This window comes from Oncorhynchus mykiss, chromosome 19, assembly GCF_013265735.2.
Source record: "Oncorhynchus mykiss isolate Arlee chromosome 19, USDA_OmykA_1.1, whole genome shotgun sequence".
Taxonomy (NCBI): domain Eukaryota; kingdom Metazoa; phylum Chordata; class Actinopteri; order Salmoniformes; family Salmonidae; genus Oncorhynchus; species Oncorhynchus mykiss.
In genome coordinates this window covers 40147590-40175244 of record NC_048583.1, presented here as the reverse complement: position 1 = coordinate 40175244, position 27655 = coordinate 40147590, and the positions used below count along the sequence as shown (strand labels likewise).

At 43.4% G+C, this 27655-nt stretch overlaps 1 protein-coding gene across 1 annotated transcript in view; it reads left to right on the top strand.

Annotated features, from left to right (window-relative positions):
- The window catches only part of kcnh5b (potassium voltage-gated channel, subfamily H (eag-related), member 5b), an 82553-nt gene that overhangs the window by 19024 nt on the left and 35874 nt on the right, over positions 1 to 27655 (top strand). Inside the window, exons 3-7 of the mRNA XM_021574250.2 lie at positions 2133 to 2239; positions 2370 to 2519; positions 4693 to 4829; positions 9315 to 9707; positions 26338 to 26767. Coding sequence (XP_021429925.1) covers positions 2133 to 2239; positions 2370 to 2519; positions 4693 to 4829; positions 9315 to 9707; positions 26338 to 26767 — 1217 coding nt within the window. The remainder of the gene's footprint in view (positions 1 to 2132; positions 2240 to 2369; positions 2520 to 4692; positions 4830 to 9314; positions 9708 to 26337; positions 26768 to 27655) is intronic.

The following is a 27655-nucleotide window of genomic DNA, read 5'->3' as shown; positions in this document are numbered from 1 at the left end:
GCTGGTGCGCGATGAGACAAGGACACCCCTACCGACCAAGCCCTCCCTAACCCGGGCGACGCTAGGCCAATTGTGCGTCGCCCCACGGACCTCCCGGTCGCGGCCGGTTACGACAGAGCCTGGGCGCGAACCCAGGACTCTGATGGCACAGCTGGCGCTGCAGTACAGCGCCCTTAACCACTGCGCCACCCGGGAGGCCCTAAAACTCGTTTTTCAACCACTCCACAAATTTCTTGTTAACAAACTATAGTTTTGGCAAGTCGGTTAGGACATCTACTTTGTGCATGACATAAGTAATTTTTCCAACAATTGTTTACAGACAGATTATTTCACTTATAATTCACTGTTTCACAATTCCAGTGGGTCAGAAGTTTACATACACTAAGTTGACTGTGCCTTTAAACAGCTTGGAAAATTCCAGAAAATAATGTCATGGCTTTAGAAGCTTCTGATAGACTCATTAGCATAATTTGAGTCAATTAGAGGTGAACCTGTGGATGTATTTCAAGGCCCAACTTCAATCTCAGTGCCTCCTTGCTTGACATCATGGGAAAATCAAAATAAATCAGCCAAGAACTCAGAAACAAAATTGTAGACTTCCACAAGTCTGGTTCATCCTTGGGAGCAATTTCCAAACGCCTGACAGTACCACGTTCATCTGTACAAACAATAGTACGCAAGTATAAACACCATGGGACCACGCAGCCGTCATACCGCTCAGGAAGGAGACGCATTCGGGTCTTCTAGAGATGAATGCACTTTGGTGCGAAAAGTGCAAATCAATCCCAGAACAACAGCAAAGGACCTTGTGAAGATGCTGGAGGAAACAGGTACAAAAGTATCTATATACACAGTTAAACGAGTCCTATATCGACATAACCTGAAAGTCCGCTCAGCAAGGAAGAAGCCACTGCTCATGGGGACAAAGATCTTACTTTTTGGACAAATGTCCTCTGGTCTGATGAAACTGTTTGGCCATAATGACCATCATTATGTTTGGAGGAAAAAGTAGGAGGCTTGCAAGCCAAAGAACACCATCCCAGTCGTGATGCACGGGGGTGGCAGCATCATGTTGTGGGGGAGCTTTGCTGCAGGAGGGACTGGTGCAATTCACAAAATAGATGGCATCATGAGGAGAGAAAATGATGTGGATATATTGAAGCAACATCTCAAGACAACAGTCAGGAAGTTAAAGCTTGGTCACAAATGGGTCTTCCAAATGGACAATGACCCCAAGCATGCTTCCGAATTTGTGGAAAAATGGCATAACGACAACAAAGTCAAGGTATTGGCGTGGCCATCACAAAGCCCTGACCTCAATCCCATAGAAAATTTGTGGGCAGAAATGAAAAAGCGTGTGCGAGCAAGGAGGCCTACAAACCTGACTCAGTTACACCAGCTCTGTCAGAAGGAATGGTCCAAAATTTACCCAACTTATTGTGGGAAGCTTGTGGAAGGCTACCTGAAGCGTTTGACCCAAGTTAAACAATTTAAAGGCAATGCTACCAAATACTAATTGAGTGTATGTAAACTTCTGACCCACTGGGAATGTGATGAAATAAATAAAAGCTGAAATAAATCATTCTCTCTACTATTATTCTGACATTTCACATTTTTTAAATAAAGTGGTGATCCTAACTGACCTAAAACAGGATATTTTTACTAGGATTAAATGTCAGGAATTGTGAAAAACTGAGTTTAAATGTACTTGACTAAGGTGTATGCAAACTTCCGACTTCAACTGTACGTAAAAATGCTAAACACAACTATGTTTGTAGTTATAGGTAACCAGATCATGACTACAAATAAGTTACTAAGTGTTTGACCACACTTTGATGTTACTCTGGTGAGTAAAAACGAATGCCTCCTACCCTTTAACCTCAGGCTATCTAAACTCAGCCTTGATCAGGGAAGGGTAGACTAGTGGTTGGTGTTAAGCTCAGGAACCACAGGAGCAGGCACAGTCATTTTCTTAAACTGATCCCACACCACTATTAGGAAGAACATTCAGAGCCTATGAAGAGGAGGAGAGCTTTTATGAGTTAGATCATTAATTGATTAATAACTGTCATAGTTGATGCCTAGGATCAAATGACTAATCGTTTTGATTTTATTCGTCACTTTTCTTCCAGTTTTATGTATGGAGAGCTGACGGACAAGAAGACAATAGACAAAGTCAGAGAGACATTTGATAATTATGAGTCCAACTGCTTTGAGGTCTTGCTATACAGGAAGAACAGTGAGTGTTCACATTGTATATGTACTGTATATTCTATTCTATTGTATAAAAAGGAAAATGTAAACAAAATGCACCTTATGAGATAAGCAACTGTTACTACTACATTGTAACGAATCCATTCTGTCTGCAGGGGCGCCAGTGTGGTTCTATATGCAGGTGGCCCCCATCAGGAATGAGAATGACAAAGTGGTTCTCTTCCTGTGCACCTTCAAAGACATCACTGTCTTCAAGCAGCCCATCGAGGACGAGTCCACTTCGGGTAAGGACGAGTCCACTTCGGGTAAGTCTCGATCATGCTGAACTGTGGCTGTTTGCTTGTTCTGAAGAGCCAGTCTATGAATTACTGGAAATAAAAAGGTCTTGTGATTGTTGTGGGCAGAACCTACAGAAGATGTGGGTGTTTTTACCCTCTCCTCCTAGATGAGTGATGCACGTTGTCAGGACTTTGCCCCCCCCCCCCCCCCCCTGCGCGGTGCAGACTCCCCATCACCATGCCTCGTCAGAGACTTACTGCTGGGAAAACCAAGCTCATGGGATTGGAAGATGACTAACACATGATGATCAACACATGATGATTAATATGGGCTTTACATGCTGTTAATGTTGGGAGCAGGTTGACCAGAAACAATAACATGACAGTTAGGGATATTGTCAAAAGGTGACGTTTTGTTGAACATTTTACAGGACGTGCAACTTCTATTGTTGTTGTCGTTTTTAGTCAAGTTAGTCCCCCAAAAAATAATGAGTCCATTTACATGTATACATTCCATTCATACATTTTACAAATAAAATCATACAGTCTCAATTTACAATTTAACATTAAAAGTTCAGTATGTAAACTACTCACAATGAAGCCATTGAAATCCTCCGGGGTGAAATGAGCACCGCATACAATGCCCGCGGTTCCACTTAACGTTACTCTAATCCGTTTATATTTTCCACTATTTTGTATTTTATTAGGAGCTTATTAGTATCTGTCCTCTAATTGCTTGTGATGACCTTACCATAGAATGACTGCTGTGTTTCCAGACCTTGTCAAGGGGTCACTGATTAGGAGTGGACCCAGAGCAGAGCTGTAGTGTGAACTGTCGCAGTGTTCAGTGTTATGGGATGGCAGACATGGATGGGTCTGAAGGGTATGGAAGCTGAATGCTGACACTATAGAAACACAACCTCCTCATGCTATAGCTCAAGCTGCTCCCACAGCTCAACACCCATTCACATCAGTTGAGGAGGAGAGACTCCATCTAGACTGATTAGCCTTTCCACATGTATTCGTCCACGCATTGAATTCAAAAGTGTTAAGTATTCACTGTCAGTGTTTCCCCTAGGATTTTTGTTCAGTAGTGGTGGGGGGGTTGCTACTAGTGTTAGTGCAATGACATGCTAGCTGTTCCCATAGACTTCCAGTCATTGAGCCAACGACTATCTCATAGTTTTTGCATTGGTGGCAACAATTCAGCAGCCACTGGAGCTAAAGGATTCGAGGGGGTACTCTGCCTGTATTTGAGCAGAAATTATTTGATCATCATATGCAGTTTGTTCGGGGGTGATGCTTGGATTTGGTTCTTGCTATTTTTAACTTCGCCACATTGTATTAGGTTCTTCTGGTCGGGTTGTTTTCTTTTTGTTTTCTCGAGGGCTAGCAGAATGCACATTAGCCGGTTTTACAAGGCTCTTTTGGGCTATTACAGTAAAGATTGGGGGCTCTTTACATGGTCGGTGTAGAGTGCTGCTTTGCCCTGGCGGTATACAATGAGTTACACAACTCCTAACACTCTCTTCATCCGAGGGGAGGTCAGTTGTATCTGTTGCAGTGCCATTGTGAGTAGGCTGCCGCTGTGGCCTGTGTGGGTCTCTGCCACTGGTCTCCTTTCACCTTGCTGCCCTTTGGGAAAAATAGCTGAATTAACCTACTTTTGAAAGGAAGTGAAAGAGGATATGAGGTTAGAGACCCTGGAGCTGAGGGCTATTTCAAATCCCTGTTTCTCTCTGTGGTAATGGCACCTGAAAGGGTTTGACTGATCTTATATTTCATCCTGTACAGTCTTCACATTATTATGGTTTATACAGCCAGCGTGAGAGTGGGGCTGTAGTTATAATATTTGCCATTTAGCAGACACTTTTATCCAAAGCAACTTACAGTCATGCGTGCATACTGGGTCCCCGGATTCAAACCCACTATCCTGGTGTTGCAAGTGCCATGCTCTACCAATTGAGCTACAGAAGACCCAGAACTTTGCTGTGCATGCCTAGTGCCTACATCATCACTGTGACTTTGAATCCGTAGCTGCTGGTTTTACAACAAGATAAAGTCATCTTTAGATGAAGTCATGTATTAATGTATGGTTAATAGCGTATGCTTTCAGTGTTTCTCAAAGTGTATATAATTTATGTACCCTTTCCACACGACCAAGCTGTGCTAAATGTGTCATTGTTTTTTATGTCTGCAGGATGGAGCAAGTTTGCACGGCTGACACGGGCACTGACACATAATAACCGCAACACCAGCCACCATACCACACCACAGCAGCTCACTCCTATGAGCAGCCATGAGGTCAGCCAACCCAAGCAGTCCCGTCTGGCAGAGGTAAGTGCTGTGTCACATGTAGAGCTGGGAGTAAACCAGGTTAGGGTTGTGGTATAGGGAGTTAGACAGACAATCATCATCCTGATCACCTCTTCCATCACATTCAGGTCCTGGGCCTAATGCAGAGAGAGAGAGGACAGACTATTAAGACTATTAACATACAGGGGCTAAACAGAGAGAAAAACAGAGATGGCCAAAACGTTTTATTTTATTTTATAACAAACAGAAGAGCAGATACAAGAGAGGACTTTTAGGTAGAAAATTGATTGACCTAATGTTTGACTGTACACACATACAAACACACACACCTCCCCATACATACTGTACGTTCAAGTTTTATTAGCCGTATGTACGGGATACTCTTGCTATACACCATAAGCATAACATAAGAAGGCACAATTTATAGTCCAATATTTACATGTGTTTTGAAGAAGGGAGGATTGCGGGTCAAGTGTTTAAATTGTGAAGTATTTAGCTGTGATAATAAGTATGTTGGCAGCAGTTGTGATGTGTGTGAAGCATAAATGTATATGAGTGGATGTGTGGATGTCTGTGTGGGTGTGTGCGTGAGTGAGTGAGTGCGTGTGTGTGTGCTAAGGTGCGGAAAAGAGCAGGTGGTCAGTCCAGTGAAGGGTGTTCCGCAGTCTGGTGGTTTGTAGATAGAAACTGTCTCTGAGCCGGTTGGCATCAGACCTCATGCTCCAATACTATCTGCCAGATGGTAAGGAAGTGAACAGCTCATGACTGGGGTGTGGGGGTTCTTGATAATGCTGCGGGCCTTCCTCAGGCACTGTTTCGAGTAGATGTCCTGGATGGGTAAGAGCACGATCCAAGTGATGTGCTGGTCCTTGCGGTCGTGGACGGAGTAATTTCCGTACCAGGCCGTGATGGAACTGGTCAGGACTCTCTCAATGGTGCAGCGGTAGTATTTGGAGAGGAACCACATTTCTTCAGCCGCCTCAGGAAGTAGAGACGCTGTTGCACCTTTTTGACAAGAATGGTGGTGTTGTTGGTCCATGTCAAGCAGTCGGTGATGTAGATGCTAAGGAACTTAAGTCTCTCTACTGCAGTCCCATTGACAATCAACTCCTTTGTTTTGCTGACATTGAGAGAGAGTTTGTTGTCCTGGCACCACAATGCCAGTTCACTTACCTCCTCCCTATAGGCTGACTCGTTATTATTGGTTGTCAGGCCTACAACTAAGCTGTCGTCAGGAAACTTGATGATGGAGTTGGTGTCGTGCAAAGCCACAGTCGTGGTCGAAAAGGGAGTACAGCAGAAAGTTGAGGAAACACCCCTGGGGGACCCCTGTGTTAAGAGTCAGTGTAGAGAAGGTGTTGTTGCCAATCCTCACAGCCTGTGGTCAGGAAGTCCAGAATTCAGTTGCAGAGGCTGGTGTCCAGACCCAGGGCTCTGAGCTTGGTGTCGAGCTTGGAGCGAGCAATAGTCTTGAATGCTGGACTGTAGTCAATGAACAGCATTCTCAGATGTGTTTACGGCCGTTTGAGTAGCGATGGAAATGGCATCTTCCGTGGATCTGTTGGAGTGGTAGGCAAATTGGCATGGGTCCAGTGTGCCTGGCATGCTGGCCTTGATGTGGGCCATGACCAGCTTCTCGAAGCACTTCATGATGACCGGGGTGAGTGCGAAGGCATGATAGTCATTTGGGCATGTCACCTTATTTTTCTTGGGCACTGGGGTGATGGTGGTCTCCTTGAAGTTGGTGGAGACTACAGCCTGGGACAGGTACAGGTTAAAGATGTCAGAGAAGACAGCTGGTCAGCACACACTCTGAGGACGTGGACAGGGATGCCATCTGGGCCGGCAACTTCGTGAGTATTTACTCTTTTGAGAGTTTTCCTCTTGCCAGCCTTGAAAAGCGAAAGCACCTGGTTGTCCGGATCAGCAAAATTGTTCCTGGATGGCTCGGTATTGTCTGCCTCGAAGCGAGCATAGAATGTGTTAAGCTCATCTGGGAGGGAGGCTTCGGTGGGCTGGATTTGCCTTTGTAGTCTGTGATAGTCTGTAGTCCTTGCCACATGCGTTGCAAGTCTGAGATGTTAAACATCAATTAACATCCATCCTGCAGTATGGGCTCCCAGCAAGGTACGGATATCTATGTTCATCCAGGGTTTTTGGTTAGGGTATGTCCGGATTGTTATTGTGGGTACAACATCATCAACACATTTACTAATGAAGCATGTGACTGACAATGTATTTTCCTCAATGTTGATGGATGAGTCCTGGGTGGGTGAATCTTTGAACATATTCCAATCACTATTCTCAAAACGGTCCTGCAGCACTGAGTCTGCCTTCTCTGTCCTCTGTCGCCCGCGACAATAAAGACTGCTTCCGGATGAGAGGATTCTTGCTGGCTAATGATCTTGTACAGTTCGCTGTGGGCTGTGGCTGTACTGGGCATCATTAATATTGCATGCATAGCAGTGAGACGGAGGCAGTGTGCCGCGAGCACTTTCACTGTCTCCGTCTGCTGGAAACTCAGATGACTTGTTTTGGGACGAGCCATGTTCACTTTACCTTATCTTTTCCCTAGCTAAGTGACCTTACCTGGCTGTCTAACTGTCCTGAGTCATCTGTTGATGTTTCAGGGCAGTGGATTATTTGACATAAACCTTAGTGTTGGATTTTCAATCCTGCCCCTTTGGTAAGTACCGATGAACAACATCTACAGTGCATTCGGAAAGTATTCAGACCCCTTGACTTTTTCCACATTTTCTTATGTTACAGGCCTATTCTAAAATTGATTTAAAAAATAAATCTACACACTATACACCATAATGACAAAGTGAAAACAGGTTTTTAGAACTTTTAGCAAATGTATAGAAAAACGAACTGAAATACCTTATTTATACAAGTATTCAAACCCTTTTCTATGAGACTTGAAATTGAGCTCATGTGCATCCTGTTTCCATTTATCATCCTTGAGATGTTTCTACAACTTGAATTGAGTCTATATGTGGTCAAATCAGTTGATTGGACATGATTTGGAAAGGCACACACCTGTCTGTATAAGGTCCCATAGTTGACAGTGCATGTCAGAGCAAAAACCAAGCGATGAGGTTGAAGGAATTGTCCGTAGAGCTCCGAGACATGATTGTGTCGAGGCACAGATCTGGGGAAGGGTACCAACACATTTCTGCAGCATTGAAGGTCCCCAAGGACACAGCGGCCTCCATCATTCTTAAATGGAAGAAATTTGGAACCACCAAGACTCTTCCTAGAGCTGGCCAAACTGAGCAATCCGGGGAGAAGGGCCTTAGTCAGGGAGGTAGCAGGGACTGAGAAACTAGTCAGGATCGAGGGAAAGATAAACGGAGCAAAGTACAGAAAGTTCCTTGAATGAAACCTGCTCCAGTGCGCTCAGTACCTCAGACTGGGTTGAAGGTTCACCTTCCAACAGGACAACAACCCTAAGCACACAGCCAAGACAATGGACGAGTGGGAAAGTCTCTGAATGTCCTTGAGTGGCCCAGCCAGAGCCCGGACTTGAACCCTGTGCAGCAACGCTCCCCATCCAACCTTGACAGAGCTTGAGAGGATCTGCAGAGATTAATAGGAGAAACTCCCCAAATACAGGTGTGCCAAGCTTGTAGCGTCATACCCAAGAATACTCAACCCTGTAATTGCTGTCAAAGGTGCTTCATCAAAGTACTGAGTAAAGGGTCTGAATACTCATGTAAATGTGATATTTCAGTGGCAAACATTTCTAAAAACGTGTTTTTGTTTGTCATTATGGGGTATTGTGTGTAGATTGATGAGGGAAAAAAACAATTTAATGAATTTCAGAATAAGGCTGTTACGTACATTTTTTGGGAAAAAGTGAAGGGGCCTGAATACTTTCCGAATTAAATGTATCAACATGAAATGATACTTACTGTCAATTCATGCAAAGGGGATTGTGATTTGAATTTTGTGATTTGCTTACCCCTACCGGTCTCTCTCAGACAGAGAGGTAAGACTAAATCAAACCTCAGTAAAGAAGGATGAGTTTTAATATCTCTTCTCATTTACATAACCAATAACAAGATGTCTGAGTGGGTTTGTAATATCTGGGGAACATTCAATAAATTAGGCAGGTGATTCATCTGAAGAGCATCTGACGTCTCACATTGAGTATGCGGAATGTCAGATGTGCTGCTATTTCTCTGAGAAGGTTTTTGTGTGCTTAATTGAAGTTCTCATTTTGCACAGCGCTTCTGGTCTTGACTGAGGCCTGTTTGATTGGCACATCTGATGATGAGGATTAGATGAGAATTGTAGCCTCTGTTTATCTTCTCAGCGAGCACCCAACCCGCTTTTATAACATGGAGTCAGGAAGCCCCATTCCTGATATAGTCTGTATGAGATGAGAACAATCAACTTTAACATGGACAGTGTCTCCTCCTCCTATAACTGTCAGTCCCTTTCTTTCTTTCTCTCTCTCTCTCTCTCTCTCTCTCTCTCCATCCCTCTGTGTGCGCTCAGGTTCTCCAGCTAGGCTCAGACATCCTCCCCCAGTACAAACAGGAGGCTCCTAAGACTCCCCCTCACATCATCCTCCACTACTGCACCTTCAAGACCACCTGGGACTGGGTCATCCTCGTCCTCACCTTCTACACGGCCATCATGGTGCCCTACAACGTGTCCTTCAAGACCAAGCAGAACAACATTGTGTGGCTGGTGCTGGACAGTGTGGTGGATGTCATCTTCCTGGTGGACATCGTACTCAACTTCCACACCACCTTCGTGGGGCCCGGTGGGGAGGTCATCTCAGACCCCAAGCTGATCAGGATGAACTACCTGAAGACCTGGTTCGTCATCGACCTGCTGTCCTGCCTGCCCTATGACATCATCAATGCCTTTGAGAATGTGGATGAGGTACGGTAGGCTGGCTCGGGGAAGGGGTGGTGATGGTTTAGGATCTTTGAAATTGTATTTCTTTTTTGTAATTATCTTTTTATTAGAATGTTATTTTCTTTTAATAGGGGTTACATAGACAACCAAACAAAGTGCACCACACAGACTAAGTACAATCAAAGGAATAAATAAGGATACAGCAAAACATTATACAAAAAGGCAGTCATAAAATGGAGAGAAAACAATATACACAAACATTACAATTATAACACAGGCATTTATGGGAGGTTTTCTACATAGGACAACAATGGAGACCAAATTTTCCAAAATGTATCAGACCTCTGGTGTAAATCAAATGTACATTTCTCTAGAGCTTGGATAGCAGAAGCTTGAAAGCCACATTCTCGCAGATGGTACTTCAGGTGTGGACCATAATAACAATATACATTTTTTGGCTAAGTAAACAAGGGTATTGAACAGATGTTCAGAGTCAGGGTCAAACATGACGTTACAATCAAAATAGAGCAAATATAACTTGGTGAAAAAGCTAATTATCTACCCAAGATATTCTGTATGTGTAAGTGAATACCATTCCAATAAGACTGGATTATGCTACAGTACCTAAAAACGCACATGAAGGTGCCAGTATCCTGTTTACATTTGAAACAGAAATGTGTTGCATTGGAATACATTCTGTGAAGACGGACAGGTGTAAAGTAGGTTCTAGGAAAAAAAATTGAAATTTAGCTTGTATGCTTATGGGGGTGCATTTGGGGTAGACCCTTTTGCAGATAGAAGCCCATTCTTCCTCACCAAATGCATGTCCAATGTCTCTCTCCCAAACATGTCTCAACGCAGCATAGGATGAGGCACTTCTGTTCAATAAAATATCATATATATGGAGATTAAACCTCTCCGAACGGTAGGATTCGTAAATAGTTTCTCAACTTCAGTCATTTGAAAACGTAGTTTATCGACTTTCTTCTGACCCTTTATGAAGTGTTTAAGTTGTAGGTATTTGTCAGTTGTACTTCTAACAGTTGCTTCTTATGTCGGCTCTGAAATCCAGAAATGTGGGCTTCTGTCAAAACCACTTTGCCTGATGAGCTCTAGACGATTTTCAGTCCTCCAGGAGAAGCAATTATCAATACTCCTTCAACCCAATCATACAGAACACAATTAATTGGATTTTAAACAGAAAAACTTATGGACTGTGTTACTGCTTTTCTAGAGTTGAATGATAGGTGCTCCATCATCATCATTTCATTAGTATAGCTCATAAAACACATGTTTTAGGAGAGAGTGAGTGAGTGTGTGTTTGTGTATCCGGGTCAATGATACTGTACTTTGCTGTGTAGGTTATAAAAAATACATGTTTAAATAGGTTATGTATACTGTAGGCAATGTTCCCTCAAATTTGTTCAGCACTAAGTAAATTTCAGGTCTGCTGAGCACCAACTTGAATATTCTGTGCAACTTCCGGCGCGTGTTTACTGTGAATACTGAAGCTGTACCCGTTTTAAGTTACTGTTTTAACAGTGGCCAAGTAGACTAATGTGGCTACTTTATCATAATGTAGGCATACCAGAGTGGCCTACCATAAAACATTTGAGAAAATGCATCCCATAACATTTTAACATGAAAACAGCTGTTCCATCGTTCAGCCTACAGTAGGAGCCAATGTGTGGTGTTCAATGTAGGCCTACATTCCATGCGACTTTAGAAAAAAACATGCAGGGCTTCAAATCAAATCAAACTTTATTGGTCACTTACACATGGTTAGCAGATGTTCATGCGAGTGTAGCGAAATGCTTGTGCTTCTAGTTCCGACCATGCAGTAATATCTACAAGTAATCTAACCTAACAATTTCACAGCGACTACCTTTTACACACAAGTGTAAAGGAATGAATAAGAATATGTACATATAAATATATGGATGAGCGATGGCCGAACGGCATAGGCAAGATGCAGTAGATGGTATAGAGTACAGTATACACATATGAGATGAGTAATGTAGGGTATGTAAACATTATATAAAGTGGCATTGTTTAAAGTGACTAGTGATACATTTATTACATCCAATTTTTTATTATTAAAGTGGCTAGAGATTTGAGTCAGTATGTTGGCAGCAGCCACTCAATGTTAGTAATGGCTGTTTAACAGTCTGATGGCCTTGAGATAGAAGCTGTTTTTCAGTCTCTCGGTCCCAGCTTTGATGCACCTGCACTGACCTCGCCTTCTGGATGATAGCGGGGTGAACAGGCAGTGGCTCAGGTGGTTGTTGTCCTTGATGATCTTTTTGGCCTTCCTGTGACATCGGGTGGTGTAGGTGTCCTGGAGGGTAGGTAGTTTGCCCCCGGTGATGTGTTGTGCTCTGGATAGCCTTGGGGTTGTGGGTGGAGCAGTTGCCGTACCAGGTGGTGATACAGCCCGACAAGATGCTCTCGATTGTGCATCTATAAAAGTTTGTGAGTGTTTTTGGTGACAAGCCAAATTTCTTCAGCCTCCTGAGGTTGAAGAGGCGCTGTTGGGCCTTCTTCACCACACTGTATGTGTGGGTGGACCATTTCAGTTTGTCCGTGATATGTACGCCTGTACCATCGATGTGGATAGGGGGGTGCTCCCTCTGCCGTTTTATCTACTTTGTTTTGTTGACGTTGCTTGTGAGGTTATTTTCCTGACACCACACTTGATGATTGAGTTGGAGGTGTGCATGGCCACGCAGTCATGGGTCATGGGTGAGCAGGGAGTACAGGAGAGGGCTAAGAACGCACCCTTGTGGGGCCCCTGTGTTGAGGATCAGCGGGGTGGAGATGTTGTTTCCTACCCTCACCACCTGGGGGCAGCCCGTCAGAAAGTCCAGGACCCAGGTGCACAGGGCGGGGTCGAGACCCAGGGTCTCGAGCTTAATGACGAGTTTGGAGGGTACTATGGTGTTAAATGCTGAGCTGTAGTTGATGAACAGCATTCTTACATAGGAATTCCTCTTGTCCAGATGGGTTAGGGCAGTGTGATTGCGATTGTGTCGTCTGTGGACCTATTGGGGCTGTAAGTAAATTGGAGTGGGTCTAGGGTGTCAGGTAGGGTGGTGGGCCTGATAGTTTCTGAGAGCTCCTGCTGGGATGTGGCTGTGAGGTCCACTTGCTCACAGAGGGGGAGGGGCAAGAGCAGCCATGAGGGGCTGATAGGAAATCAATAGGATTCAAATGCACAACCACAAAACTCAAAGTGATGATTTGTCTCTGTGTCAAGATGTGAGCTCATATTGAGGGAAAAGGGTAATGTACAGCCCGGGTGTGGTGACCAATGTGCACAGTGTATTGTAGTGTGTTCCCAAGACCTAGCGTCACTCCGAATCATGCAGTGTAGAGAGAGAGAACATATAAAATATAATAGAGGAGCTAGAGAGTGAGAGGTGAGAGAGAGAATGACAGGGAAAGACAAAGAGATGTCAAACAGGAAGAGATAATAAGGATAATTTTATTTTATGTCTGGGTTGTTATTTTGCCCTTTTCTCTCTGGAGGTTTACATTGTGATGACAGTTTTTGCCTTTCAACATTGTGGTTTTATAGTTGATTTTAAATCAGGTGCTATGCAGAATACCAAGTGCTTTGCTACACATTGAAATGTCTTTAGTTGCTGCAGGTGCTTTGATATATGTTGAGCTTTATTCGCTGTACACTAGTGTTCCCCAAGTGTTCATTTATTTGTCCAACCAAGTTTTCAGAGCAACATTTTTTGTTGCACCTAAAAGACTAAAATCACCAGGAAATCATGTATTCTACTGATGGCGGAAAAATCTATCCAGTTACATATCGCAATATTAGTTTTGACGATAGATTGCAATATTAGTTTTGACAATATCGCAATATTAGTTTTGCACTATTCGGCAGTACCTGCACCAAAACGCCAGTATTTTTCGTTCATAGCTTGTTCTCCATCTTCTATTTAAATAGTGAAGCAATTTTGTTTTCATCACATTTATTTCCATGACTGATCAAAACATTTCTCAGGGGTCTCTCTTGTTCCTCTGCAGCAGACATATGGTGAGCGATATGTTTGGAACATCGAACCGCAAGAAAATCACATTATCAAATCGCAAACATTTCGTATCGGCACCTAAGTATCATGTTAATATTGTGTTGTGAAGAACCTGGCAATTCCCAGCCCTAAAGTATTCCAACGCATAAATAGAGAGACATATGTGATCGTATCCAAATGTAATCAAGATTTCCAATCATTATGTTTTTGTCAAATATGAAATATGTTTGGACATCTTGCGGTCAATGTGCAGTGTACAAATGATTTATAACTATGTTCCAGCCCCCTCACCATCTGCTCAGGAAAAGATTGGTCCACAGCTGAATGTAATTGGGGACCCATGATGTACACTATAGTGAGGGGGATGCTTTAAGATGTCATAGAACACAACAGAAGAATCGACATCCAGATATTTTACACACAGAATCCCGCTTGTGTACAAGGCATCACATTCACAAGTCTTCTTTGCAGTGTGCTGATGACTGCTGAGGTTCCCTGAGGTCATAGAGGGGAGGAGTGGGCTTGGAGAGGAGGAGGGGGCAGGCAGCCCCCTGTAGTCTGGGCTGCTACCTGCTGGCACAGAGCCCCAGTAAAGTGCACTCAGACGCATTTTTCCTGTCTGCAGGGGCCATGCCAGCACTGGCTAATCCAGCGTGACCTTTTTATGTGCCATGCATGTTGCAATGAACAAAAACAATCTGACAGGCCCAGGGGAGCCTCGCCCTCAGCACTATGGAGGCTTGGTTTAGCATTATTAGCACCCACTCAAGTTGGCTGTGGAGGTTGTGGGTTAGCATTAGCCTAGCACTAAGGCTGGCTGTGGGGGTATGGGTAAGCATTAGCCTAGTGCTAAGGCTGGCTGTGGGGGTATGGGTAAGCATTAGCTGAGTACTTAGGGCTGTGGGGGTTTGGGTAAGGATTATCTAAGCACCGCAGTTCGCAAGCTAGGGATCGCAACCCCATGTGTGGTCGCCTGATATGAAAATGGGGCCACGGGAGAATTTTAAAAATCCTGAAAAAAATGTGTGTATATATACACAGTGCCTTGCAAAAGTATTCATCCCCCTTGGCATTTTTCCTATTTTGTTGCATTACAACCTGTAATTTCATGTAATGGACATACACAAAATAGTCAAAATTGGTGAAGTGAAATTTAAAAAATAACTTGTTAAAAAAAAAGGAAAGTGGTGCGTGCATATGTATTCACCCCCTTTGGAATGAAGCCCCTAAATAAGATCTGGTGCAACCTTCAGAAGTCACATAATTAGTTAAATAAAGTCCACTGGTGTGCAATTGAAGTGTCACATGATCTGTCAAATGATCTCAGTATATATACACCTGTTCTGAAAGTTGTGGAGAAGTACAGATCAGGGTTGGGTTCTAAAAAAATATCTGAAACTTCAACATCCCACGGAGCACCATTAAATCCATTATTAAAAAATGGAAAGAATATGGCACCACAACAAACCTGCCAAGAGGGGGCCGCCCACCATATCTCCTGGACCAGGCAAGGAAGGTATTAATCAGAGGCAACAAAGAGACCAAAGATAACCCAGAAGGAGCTGCAAAGCTCCACAGCGGAGATTGGAGTATCTGTCCATAGGACCACTTTAATCCGTACACTCCACAGAGCTGGGCTTTACGGAAGAGTGGCCAGAAAAAAAGCCATTGCTTAAAGAAAAGAATAAGAAAACAAGCGTGGTGTTCGCCAAAAGGCATGTGGGAGACTCCCCAAACATATGGAAGAAGGTACTCCAGTCAGATTAGACTAAAATTGAGTTTTTTGGCCATCAAGAAAAACACTATGTCTGGCGCAAACCCAACACCTCTCATCACCCCGAGAACACCACCCAGAGAACACCATGTTTTTCATCGGCAGGGACTGGGAAACTGGTCAGAATTGAAGGAATGATGGAAGGCACTAAATAAAGGGGAATTCTTGAGGGAAAACAGATTGTCTGCCAGAGATTTGAGACTGGGACGGAGATTCAACTTCCAGCAGGACAATGACCCTAATTATACTGCTAAAGCAGCACTTGAGTGGTTTAAGGGGAAACATTTAAATGTCTTGAAATGGCCTAGTCACAGCCCAGACCTCAATCCAATTGAGAATCTGTGGTATGACTTAAAGATTGCTGTACACCAGCGGAACCCATCCAACTTGAAGGAGCTGGAGCAGTTTTGCCTTGAAGAATGGGCAAAAATTCCAGTGGCTAGATGTGCCAAGCTTATAGAGACATACCCCAAGAGACTTGCAGCTGTAATTGCTGCAAAATGTGGCTCCCGAGTGGCGCATCAGTCTAAGGCACTGCATCTCAGTGCTACAGGTGTCACAACAGACACCCTGGTTCGAATCCAGGCTGTATCACATCCAGCTCTGATTGGGAGTCCATTGGGCGGAGCACAATTGGCCCAGCGTCGTCCGGGTTTGGCTGGAGCTGGCTGTCATTGTAAATAAGAATTTGTTCTTAACTGACTTGCCTAGTTAAATAAAGGTTAACTAATATATTATAATATTGTCTTTGTACCTGAAAATTATTGTAATGTGGTTAACCTTAAAAATGTAACTGAAAATTAATCAAATTTCAAAGATACCATTCAACCAGAGAGTGCCCTTAGATCATGGGAAAAGGCTGCACTTGACCGTTGCACTTGAGTCATTCCCACGGTGAACGGCTAGGCCCCTACGTTATGAAGCCACACACTATTGCAGAGACTTTGATATTACCGGACGCAATTGATATGGTGAAAACAATGTGTGGGGAGGCAGAGGCACAGAAACTCGCATCAATACCTTTGTCAGATAAAACTGATCAATGAAGAATTTGTGCTTTTTCTAGCAATCATGACTGAACGACTCAAAAACTCCACAGCTTATGCTCTGCAAATCGATGTTAGCTGTGAGGGCCGAGATGCCCATGCTTTGACTTATGTTCGCTGTATATGTCAGGGGATGTTATTCACAAGGACATATTGTTCTGTCTCACGATTCCGGAACATGAAACGGCACAGGGGATGTTCAGTGTGCTGAGTGGCTAAATTGATGAAAAACAGATTCCATGGGATCGAATGGTGGGCTTTTTCACAGATGGGGCTCCATCTATGGCGGGATGGCAGGCAGGCCTCTGCACTCTTGTTATTAATATGTCTCCTTCTGCGATATGGATGCATTGTATGATACACCAATAGCAATTGGTGGCAAAAGAGCTGAGCACAGAACTCTGAGAAATACTGCAGCAGGTAACTTTGATTGTAAACTACATCAAACCACATCTACTGTGCACACACCTGTTCGCAAAACTATTTGGAGATTTAAGATCAGAGCATGACAATGGTCTATTTCACACCAAGGCTTGGTGGTTATCGAGAGGAGCTGTTGTCATTCAAAATGGATGTAAAAAAAAAAAAAAAAAACAGACTTGGTTGACTTTGTGCCTCCTTACCTATGTAACAGACATATTAGGGAAACTGAACAAAGTGAACGCAAGCATGCAGGGGAAATACAAAAACATTCTACAGATGAGTGACAGAATCAGTGGACTCAGAGGAAATAATTCTTATTGGAGAGAGAGTCTTTCAAAAACTAGCCATGCCCCCTTCCCTCGGCTGTGCATGTTTTTAATGGAAAACAGTGTCCGACACAGGTGAAGACTGCTCACCTCCAACGCTTGGAAGAGCACTTTGGGACCTTCTTCCCAATCTGTTTGACTGTGATCCTTGCTCAGTTGACATGCCGGTAGGTGAAATTGAACAGCTGATTGAGCTGTCATGTGACCAATTGTATTCACGGGTCACTATGGAGGAGTTTTGGTTCCTGACTCAAAGGGAATACCCTGCCACCTCCCTCTGAGCATTAATGCCACGTTCACAACAACTGGGAACTCGGAAATCTCAGACTTCCGACTTTAGTGCGTTTAAAGCAACTGGGAACTCTGAAGAAGATTAACAAAGACTGGGAAAAATAGTTTTGAACGGTCATCCAACTTGGAATTCCAACTTGGGAACTCAGGTCTCTTTCTAGGACTCTGACTTTCCGAACTGAAGGTCACTGATGTCATGATTTGACCTCCTACTTTTCCAAGGCCCCAGTTGTCTTGAAAGCAGAATAAAACCAATGATACCCTTCGTCGGCTCATACAATATATGTGTGAAGCTGGATTCAGTGCTCTCGTCTACCTTAAAACCAAATATAGATCCAGGTTGGGTGTGATAGCAGAGATGTTATTTTTATTCAACCTTTATTTAACTAGGCAAGTCAGTTAAGAACAAATTATTATTAACGATGACGGCCTACACCGGCCAAACCCGGACCACGCTGGGCCAATTGTTCGCCGACCTATGGGACTCCCAATCACGGCCGGTTGTGATATAGCCTTGATTCGAACAAGGGTGTCTGTAGTGACGCCTATAGCACTGAGATGCAGTGCCTTAAACAGCTGCACCACTCGGGAGCCCAAAAGGGAAGGAAGGTAGAGACAACAATACATAATGCGAAGCAGCCACAACTGTCTGTAAGAGTGTCCATGATTGAGCCTTTGAATGAAGTGGAGATAAAACTGTCCAATTTGAGTGTTTTTTGCAGCTCGTTCCAATCGCTAGCTGCTGCAAACTGTAAAGAGGAGGAACCCAGGGACGTGTGTGCTTTGGGGACCTTTAACAGAATGAGACTGGCAGAACGGGTGTTGTATGTGGAGGATGAGGGCTGCAGTAGGTATCTCAGATAGGGGGGAGTGAGGCCTAAGAGAGTTTTATAAATAGCCATCAAACAGTGGGTCTTGTGACGAGTATACAAAGATGACCAGTTTACAGAGGAGTATAGAGTGCAGTGATGTGTCCTATAAGCAGAATTGGTGGCAAATCTGATGGCCGAACGGTAAAGAACATCTAGCCGCTCAAGAGCACCCTGATGATATCTGATGATTTATAAAAGACGTCTCCGTAATCTAGCATGGGTAGGATGGTCATCTGAATCAGGGTTAGTTTGGCAGCTGGGGTGAAAGAGGAGTGGTCACAATAGAGGAAACCAAGTCTAGATATGTGCTCAGAGAAGAACAGTGAACCGTCTAGCCATACTCCCAAGTTTTTGTGAGGTATTTGTATTTATTATGGATCCCCATTAGCCAGTGCAGCAGCTACTCTTCCTGGGGTCCAGCATAATTAAGGCAGTTTATACAATTTTAAAACATTACAGTACATTCACAGGTTTCACAACCCACTGTGTGCCCTCAGGCCCATACTCCACCACTACCACATATCTACAGTACTAAATCCGTGTGTGTGTGTGTGTGTGTGTGTGTGCATGTGTCTGTGCCAACGTTTGTGTTGCTTCACAGTCTCCGCTGTTCCATAAGGTGTTTTTTAAATCTAATTTTACTGCTTGCGTCAGTTACTTGATGTGGAATAGAGTTCCATGTAGTAATGGCTCTATGTCGTACTGTGTGCCTCCCATAGTCTGTTCTGGACTTGGGGACTGTGAAGAGACCTCTTGTGGCATGTCTTGTGGGGTATGCATGGGTGTCCGAGCTGTGTGCCAGTAGTTTAGACAGACAGCTCGGTGCATTCAACATGTCAATACCTCTCATAAATAAAAGTAGTGATGAAGTCAATCTCACCTCCACTTTGAGCCAGGAGAGATTGACATGCATGTTATTAATATTAGCTCTCTGTGTACATCCAAGAGTCAGCTGTGCTGCCCGGTTCTGAGTCAATTGCAAAGTCCTTTTTTGTGGCACCTGACCACACAACTGAACAGTAGTCAAGGTGCGACCTAACTAGGACCTGCCTTGTTGATAGTGTTGTTAAGAAGGCAGAGCATCGCTTTATTATAGACACACTTCTCCCAATCTTAGCTGCTACTGTATCAATATGTTTTGACCATGACAGTTTACAATCTAGTGTTACTCCAAGCAGTTTATTCTCAACTTGCTCAATTTCCACATGATTTATTACAAGATTTAGTTGAAGTTTAGGGTTTACTGAGTGTTTTGTTCCAAATACAATGCTTTTAATTTGAGAAATATTTAGGGCTAACTTATTCCTTGCCACCCACTCTGAAACTAACTGCAGCTCTTTGTTGAGTGTTGCAGTCATTTCAGTCGCTGTGGCTGACGTGTATAGCGTTGAGTCATCCGCATACATGGAAACTCTGGCTTTACTCAAAGTCAGTGGCATGTAGTTAGTAAAAAAAAATAAAAGCCAGAAAACAGCTACCCTGGGGAATTCCTGATGCTAACTGGATTATATTTGATAGACTTCCATTAAAGAACACCCTCTGAGTTCTGTTAGACAAGTAACTCTTTATCCACATTATATCAGGGGGTGTAAAGCCATAACACACAAGTTTTTCCAGCAGCAGACTATGATCAATAATGTCAAAAGCTGCACTGAAGTCTAACAAGGCAGCCCCCACAATCATTTTATCATCAATTTCTCTCAGCCATTCATCAGTCATTTGTGTAAGTGCTGTGCTTGTTGAGTGTCCTTCCCTATAAGCATGGTGAAATTCTGTTGTAAATATGTTTACTGTAAAATAGCATTGTATCTGGTCAAACAGGCTGATTGGTCGGCTATTTGAGCCAGTAAAGGGGGCTTTACCATTCTTCGGTAGCGGAATGACTTTAGCTTCCCTCCAGGCCTGAGGGCACACACTCTCTATTAGGCTTAAATTAAAGATGTGGCAAATAGGAGTGGCAATATCATCTGCTATTATCCTCAGTAATTTTCCATCTAGATTGTCAGACCCTGGAGGCTTGTCATTGTTGATAGACAACAATAATTTTTTCACCTCTTCCGCACTGACTTTACGGACTTCTAAAGTACAATTCTTGTCTTTCACAATTTGGTCCGATATACTTGGATGTGTCGGGTCAGCGTTTGTTGCTGGCATGTCACCCTAAGTTTGCTTATCTTGCCAATGAAAAAGTCATTAAAGTTGTTTGCTTTGGGATGAATGAGCCATCTGATTCAATAACAGTAACGCAGAGTTGGCTTTTTTTCCCAAAATTCCATTTAAGGTGCCCCAAAACATTTTCCTATCATTCTTTATATAATTTGTCTTTGTTTCATAGTGTAGTTTATTTTTATTTTTATTTAGTTTAGTCACATGATTTCTTAATTTGCAGTATGTTTGCCAATCAGTTGGGCTGCCAGACTTAATTGCCATACCTTTTGCCTCATCCCTCTCAACCATACCATTTTTTAATTCCTCATAAATCCAAGGCGAATCAACAGTTTTTACAGTCATTTTCTTAATGGGTGAGTGCTTATTAGTAACTGGAATAAGTAGTTTCATAAATGCGTCAAGTGCAGCATCTGGTTGCTCCTCATTACACACCACAGACCAGCAAATATTCTTCACATCATCAACATATGAATCACTACAAAACTTATTGTATGACCGCTTATACACTATATTAGGCCCAGCCTTTGGAACATTGGTTTCTCTAGATATGGCTATTATATTGCGATCACAACATCCAATGGATTTGGGTTCTGCTTTAAAGCAAATATCTGCAGCGTTAGAAAAACTGTGATCAATACATGTTGATGATTTCATTCCTGTGCTGTTTATAACTACCCTGGTAGGTTGACTGACAACCTGATCCAGGTTGCAGACACTGGTTACAGTTTGAAGTTTTTTCCTGAGTGGGCAGCTTGATGATAGCCAGTCAATATTTAAATCACCCATGCAATATACTTCTCTGTTTATCACATACATTATCAAGCATTTCACACATATTATCCAGATACTGACTGTTAGCACTTGGTGGTCTATAGCAACTTTCCACATGAATGGGCTTTAGGTGAGGCAGATGAACCTGTAGCCATATTACTTCAACAGTATATAACATTAGATCATCTCTAAGCTTTACAGGAATGCGGTTCTGAATATAGACCACAACACCGGCTCTGTTGACATTTCTGTCTTTTCGATAGATGTTATAACCATGTATTGCTACCACTGTATCATCAAAGGTATTATCTAAGTGAGTTTCAGAGATAGTAAGAATATGAATGTCATCTGTTACAAGCAAGTTATTAACTTTATGGACCTTGTTTCTTAGGCTGCATATGTTAATATGGGCTATTTTTAGCACTTTTCTGGGTTGCTTGATTGTCTTTAATGCTTTACTGGGAAGCTTATCAGAGGTAGACTTACTCATGCTATTTACATTGGAGCTGACAGTGAGCTGCATAAAGTGGTCTTCCTACTATTGCACACCGCCTCAGTGCTAACAATATAACTCTGGTTTATAGGCTCATGATTACTGCTTACAATAGCTGTAGGATAAACAGATGTATTCGGTGCAATTAGGGGTACATAAATTAAATTACTTACATTGTGTTTGCCAATGCCCCTAAGATCATGTACATTTGATGCAGAATTATGACGACTCATTGTCACAATGGTGACTGAGCTGGTCTTGGATCATTTACCAGTCATTGTTTCAACACAGCCTTGAAATGCGTGGACAGAGTCCAGGAGCCAAGATGATTTGGATGGACTCCGTCATTCCTGTAGAGCATCTTCTGTTCCCAGAAGGTGTCAAAGTTATCAACAAAAGTGACTCCAGCAGAGCTACAGTAGTCTTTTAGCCAGATGTGTAATGCCAGCAGTCTGCTGAATCTTTCATACCCGCGGACCAACAATGGTACTGGACCTGAAATGATTGGCCGTTTTTTTGAAGTCTTTTAATGCTAAAATCAGTTCTTTAAAATCAATTTTCAAATGTTCCGAGCTAGCCCTCCTGATGTCGTTTGACCCCACATGGACAATGACAGTGTCAGCTCCCGGCATCTGTGGTAGAACAGTCAGAAGCAGCCTTGGGGTGACTACCTCAAGCGCTAAACACTCAGAGGTAGTTATCACACCCGAGGGGAGAGGGGCATTCTTCTTACCAAACTACATGACCTTTGTTTTGGAGGTGTTCAGAACAAGGTTAAGGGCAGAGAACGCTTGTTTGACACTAAGAAAGCTTTATTGTAGAGCGTTTAACACAAAATCCGGGGAGGGACCAGCTGAGTTTAAGACTGTATCATCTGTACATAAATGGATGAGAGAGCTTCCGACTGCCTGAGCTATGCTGTTGATGTAAATTGAGAAGAGCGTGGGGCCTAGGATCGAGCCTTGGGGAACTCCCTTGGTGACAGGCACTTGCTGAGACATCAGATGTTCTGACTTTACACACTGCACTTTTTTAGAGAAGTTGTTAGCAAAACAGGCCAAAGACGCCTCAGAGACACCAATACTCCTTAGCCGGCCCACAAGAATGGAATGGTCTACCATAACAAAATCTTTGGCCAAGTCAATAAAAATAGCAACACAACATTGCTTAGAATCAAGGGAAATGGTGACATCATTTAGGACCTTTAAGGTTGTAGTGACACATCCATAACCTGAGTGGAAACCAGATTGCATACCAGAGAGAATACTGTACACATCAAGAAAGCCAGTCGATTGATTATTGACACGTTTTTACAACACTTTTGATTAACAGGGCAACATATAAATTGCCCTATAATAGTTAGGATCAGCTTGATCTCCTACTTTAAATAAAGGATGCACCACCGTGGCTGCCTTCCAAGCAATGGGAACCTCGCTAGAAAGGAGAGACAGGTTAAAAAGGTCAGAGATAGGCTTGGCAATAATAGGGGCAGCAACCTTAAAGAAGAAAGGGTCTAAACCATCTGACCCAGATGTTTTTTGGGGGGTAAAGTTTAAGGAGCTCCTTTAGCACATTGGACTCAGCGACCGCCTGCAGGGAGAAACTTTGTAGCTGGGCAGGGGAAAAAGAGGGAGGATCATCGGGGCTTGTTACATTAAAAGGGGTGTGAGATGAGGAAATGTTGGAAGGGCAAGGAGGCATGGCTGAGTCAAATAGGAATCCTGATCCAACAATCCAGGCTGTATCACATCCGGACGTTATTGGGAGTCCCATAGGGCGGCTCACTATTAACTCAGTGTCGTCCGGGTTTGGCCGGGGTAGACCATCATTATAACTAAGAATTTGTTCTTAACTGACCTGCCTAGTTATATAAAGGTTAAATAAAAAATATATATTAAAAAAATCAACAAGGAGCTATTTCAAAGTTTAATGCTTAAAAAAAACAGCAAATTCAATTGTTTGGAGATAGACTTGGTGGAGACAACCTAGCACCGAAGGTGTTCCTTGGTAAAGATTGCCACTCCATCACCTTTGGAAGATCTGTCTTGCCAAAAAAGGTCATAACCAGAATGGTTAACATCAGTATTCAAAACACTCTTTCTTAACCACGTCTCAGTAATGACTAACACATCTGTATTGGAGCTGTGAACCCACACTTTTGATACATTTTAGGTAATAAGCTTCTAATGTTAAATGGCAGAAAACCCAGGCTTTTATGAGAGCATAAATAAGTGAAGCAGATAACAGGGCACAAGTCAGAATTGTGGCTATCAATAGTAGATGGGCCAGGGTGTACATGCACATTTCCAGATATCATCAGCAGTAATAAAATTAGGGCACGGCTGAGGACAGGGAGAGCTCTGCAATGTTGATTTATGACAATTGAATGTGCATTAGATGTCAACAAGATCATATTGTACAGCAATTTCATTAGGTAACATGACTACAAAGCCGGTGAGAGGTGGTTAGAAGAGGATGGGAGACCAAGAGTCCGTGTAACCAGTAGAGTCAGAGTCCCGAGTGTGGGAACAAACAGTCTGTCCCACGGTTGGGTAAACAATCAAGTTCATAGTCAACAAAGCATGCAGGAGTCATGAGGCAAATAGCATAAAGCACAATAAAAAAATATAACGACTTGAGGCTAGCCATTGTAAGTTCAGAGTAACAAAGATGAGATGTGCACTGTTGATCAGGCCCCCGACGCGACATGCATCAAGCACACCCATCTCATTAGTGGTGATGAGATAAGATACATTATGTCAGACTAATTTGCAATTGACTGTCATAGCCCAAAATAAAAAAGTAAACATTGGTTGTTAATTCCATCATTTTTGGGGTAAGCATTAGCCTAGCGCTAAGGCTGGCCGTGGGGGTTTGGGTAAGCAGTAGCCTAGCACTTAGGGCTGTGGGGGTTTGGGTAAGCATTAGCCTAGCGCCAAGTCTAACTGTGGGGGTTTGGGTTAGCATAAGGATAATTTAGCGCTCATGTATAATATTATAATGCCTCAGGATGAAAACCTCTCTGGACTCTACAGGATCTTTGAATCTTAATCGAATGATCAAGATCATGGTGGCAATTTGCTATCAATTTGATTAACTGCACACTATGTCCCAGAATAATTATTGTATTCAATCTATTAACTCTTCTTCTCCTCAATCTAATGTTACTCCTATTTTGTATTTGTATTTGTATTTATTAGGGATCCCCATCTGTTGCCAAGGCAGCAGCTACTCTTCCTAGTGTCAAAACACATTAAGGCACTTACATTACATAAAACAAAAGATTAAACAGTAAGGGCATACACACCCTAGGCCCAGGGGTACACTACGCTCCATTTCTCACGTTCATGCGTCATGCATGAAGGTGAGAAATGGAGCGTAGTGTACCCCTGGGCCTAGGGTATACATGACTTAACAAGGCTGATCTGTAATAAACAGGTGCTTACCAGCCGTAATCACTCATCATCATGTGTTGCTGCTTTTTACGACCCATGCTGTTATCTTTTCATCTGATTGCCCTATAGGTGAGCCTTTAATGTGGATAGTTATATGCTCCTCATTTACATATGAGCTTAGCTGAGGTCTCCTGTGGAGGCCTTTGATGCTGTGGGAGGAAGAGAGGAGAGGGGAGGGGCCGAGGGGAAGCGATGATGGGACGGTACAGCTCCTCCGCTGACTGTTTTCGCCTTTTTTGTGCTTTTATGTTGCTGCTATACTTCACCTGATAAAAGCACTGTATTGAGATTCATGTTTGTAAACATTACACTATCTATGGATGTTGTTCTGTTGTTGCCTTGTGGAGACTCCCCTGCCTGCCTACCACCCGTTCCTTAATGTCTACACAAATAAAGTGGATACAGTAGCACAATAAACATGCTCCGGTCTACTGAAGGTTTCTTCGTCTTTACCATATAAGCAAAATCCTTTTGTTTGTTGTCTGCTTGTTTTCTCAGCCAATTACTTCTGTGTCCTTTCTCTGGGAAAGTTGTGTTATTACAGAGACAGTACAAAGGCACTTTGGAGAACGTGTCACTTATGTCAGAAGAGATAAAATGCTGAACAAGCTGTTAGATTGGGATATAACAGAATGTTTGTGTGATGTGAGATAAGGAACCTAAACTACAGCTGCATTCTGTTTTTACGAGGCATTGTATTGTGTTTTCTACGTTTTGGCTGGCTAGTGGGAAAGCTGCAATTCTGCCTACTTTTGTCCTATTTAGCTCCACTCATAGAACAACTTTGTTTAGCTTTATTTAGATGACATTCGCCGAGATGGAAATTAATCCGTTTTTGTACCCCAGGTCCAGCTGGGTTGATTACATCATGCTAATTTGAGGGCCGAGGGGTTAGTGTTACATGTCAGCACATACCATATAGTTTTGCACAATGACCCTGACCCTAACAAAACCTTTACCATGTCCACTTCTTCTCTGTCTCCTCCAGGGTATTAGCAGTCTGTTCAGCTCTCTGAAGGTGGTGCGCCTGCTGCGTCTGGGCCGGGTGGCCCGTAAACTGGACCACTATCTGGAGTATGGAGCAGCTGTATTGGTCCTACTGGTGTGTGTGTTTGGCCTGGTGGCCCACTGGCTGGCCTGCATCTGGTACAGCATTGGCGACTACGAGGTCATTGACGAGGTCACCAACACTATCAAGACGGACAGCTGGCTCTACCAGTTAGCCATCAACCTCGGCTCGCCGTATTGCTACAATGCCAGCGGCTCAGGCCAATGGGAGGGTGGCCCCGGGAAAGACTCTCTGTACATCACGTCTCTTTACTTCACCATGACCAGCCTGACCACCATCGGGTTCGGCAACATTGCCCCCACCACGGATGGAGAGAAGATCTTCTCTGTGGCCATGATGATGGTCGGCTGTAAGTAACTGGGCTTGGTTGTTTTCCCTTCTCCATGGTGTTGGATGGTTGGGTTGGTTGGTTGTTTGGCTAGCTGGTTGGTTGGTTGGATGATTGGTTGGATGGCTAGCTGGTTGGTTCATTGGTTGGTTGGATGGATGGATGGATGGTTGTTTGGCTGGTTAGTTGATTAGTTGGCTGGATGGGCAGCAGTTCCAGGGAGATAGCTGATAGTACAGAGTGATGATGGAGAGAATAGATCTCCACGATTACGATAGCGAGCAATGATGACACTTTGATGATTAATGACACACAATACTCCCCATCGTCTGTCAGCATTATCTTGGGTGGCAATCTGAGCAACAAAGAGAGAGATGAGGATAGGCTGCTCTCAGATAGAGCGAGAGAAACATACTGTAGAGAATGCTTTGCTCCACTGCTGTAAACAGATCTGATGGTATTTGGGTCTCCTCTATCTGCCAGCTCTGCAAGTCCTCTGGGCTGTCCTGTCCTGTCCTGTCCTGTCCTGTGATAGTCAGGGGTTCACACTGTGTCAGTCTGATTCTGTAGACTGTCAGAGCCAGGCTAGCCAATAAACAACAGAGCAAAATGATCTGTGTTTCCCTCTTGAGTTGTCTGGGCATAGCTGATAGTGTTGGCATGGCGTGCCACTGTGCCACAGCCACCTAGCACACAAAACAGACAACACTGTGTCGTTTGTGTTTTTGACCCATGTGAGTGTAGTAGTAGTAGTGGAGCTGAACAGAGATAAGATTGGTTCAGCAGCCCCAGTCAGAGGAGCTCGCTCAGTGAAGTGATCACAGGCTTATTAATTGGCACCTTTTCCCATTACTCTGAATAAGGCCATTCTTACCTCCTCCTCCTCCCCCTCCCACCTCTTTCTCTGGC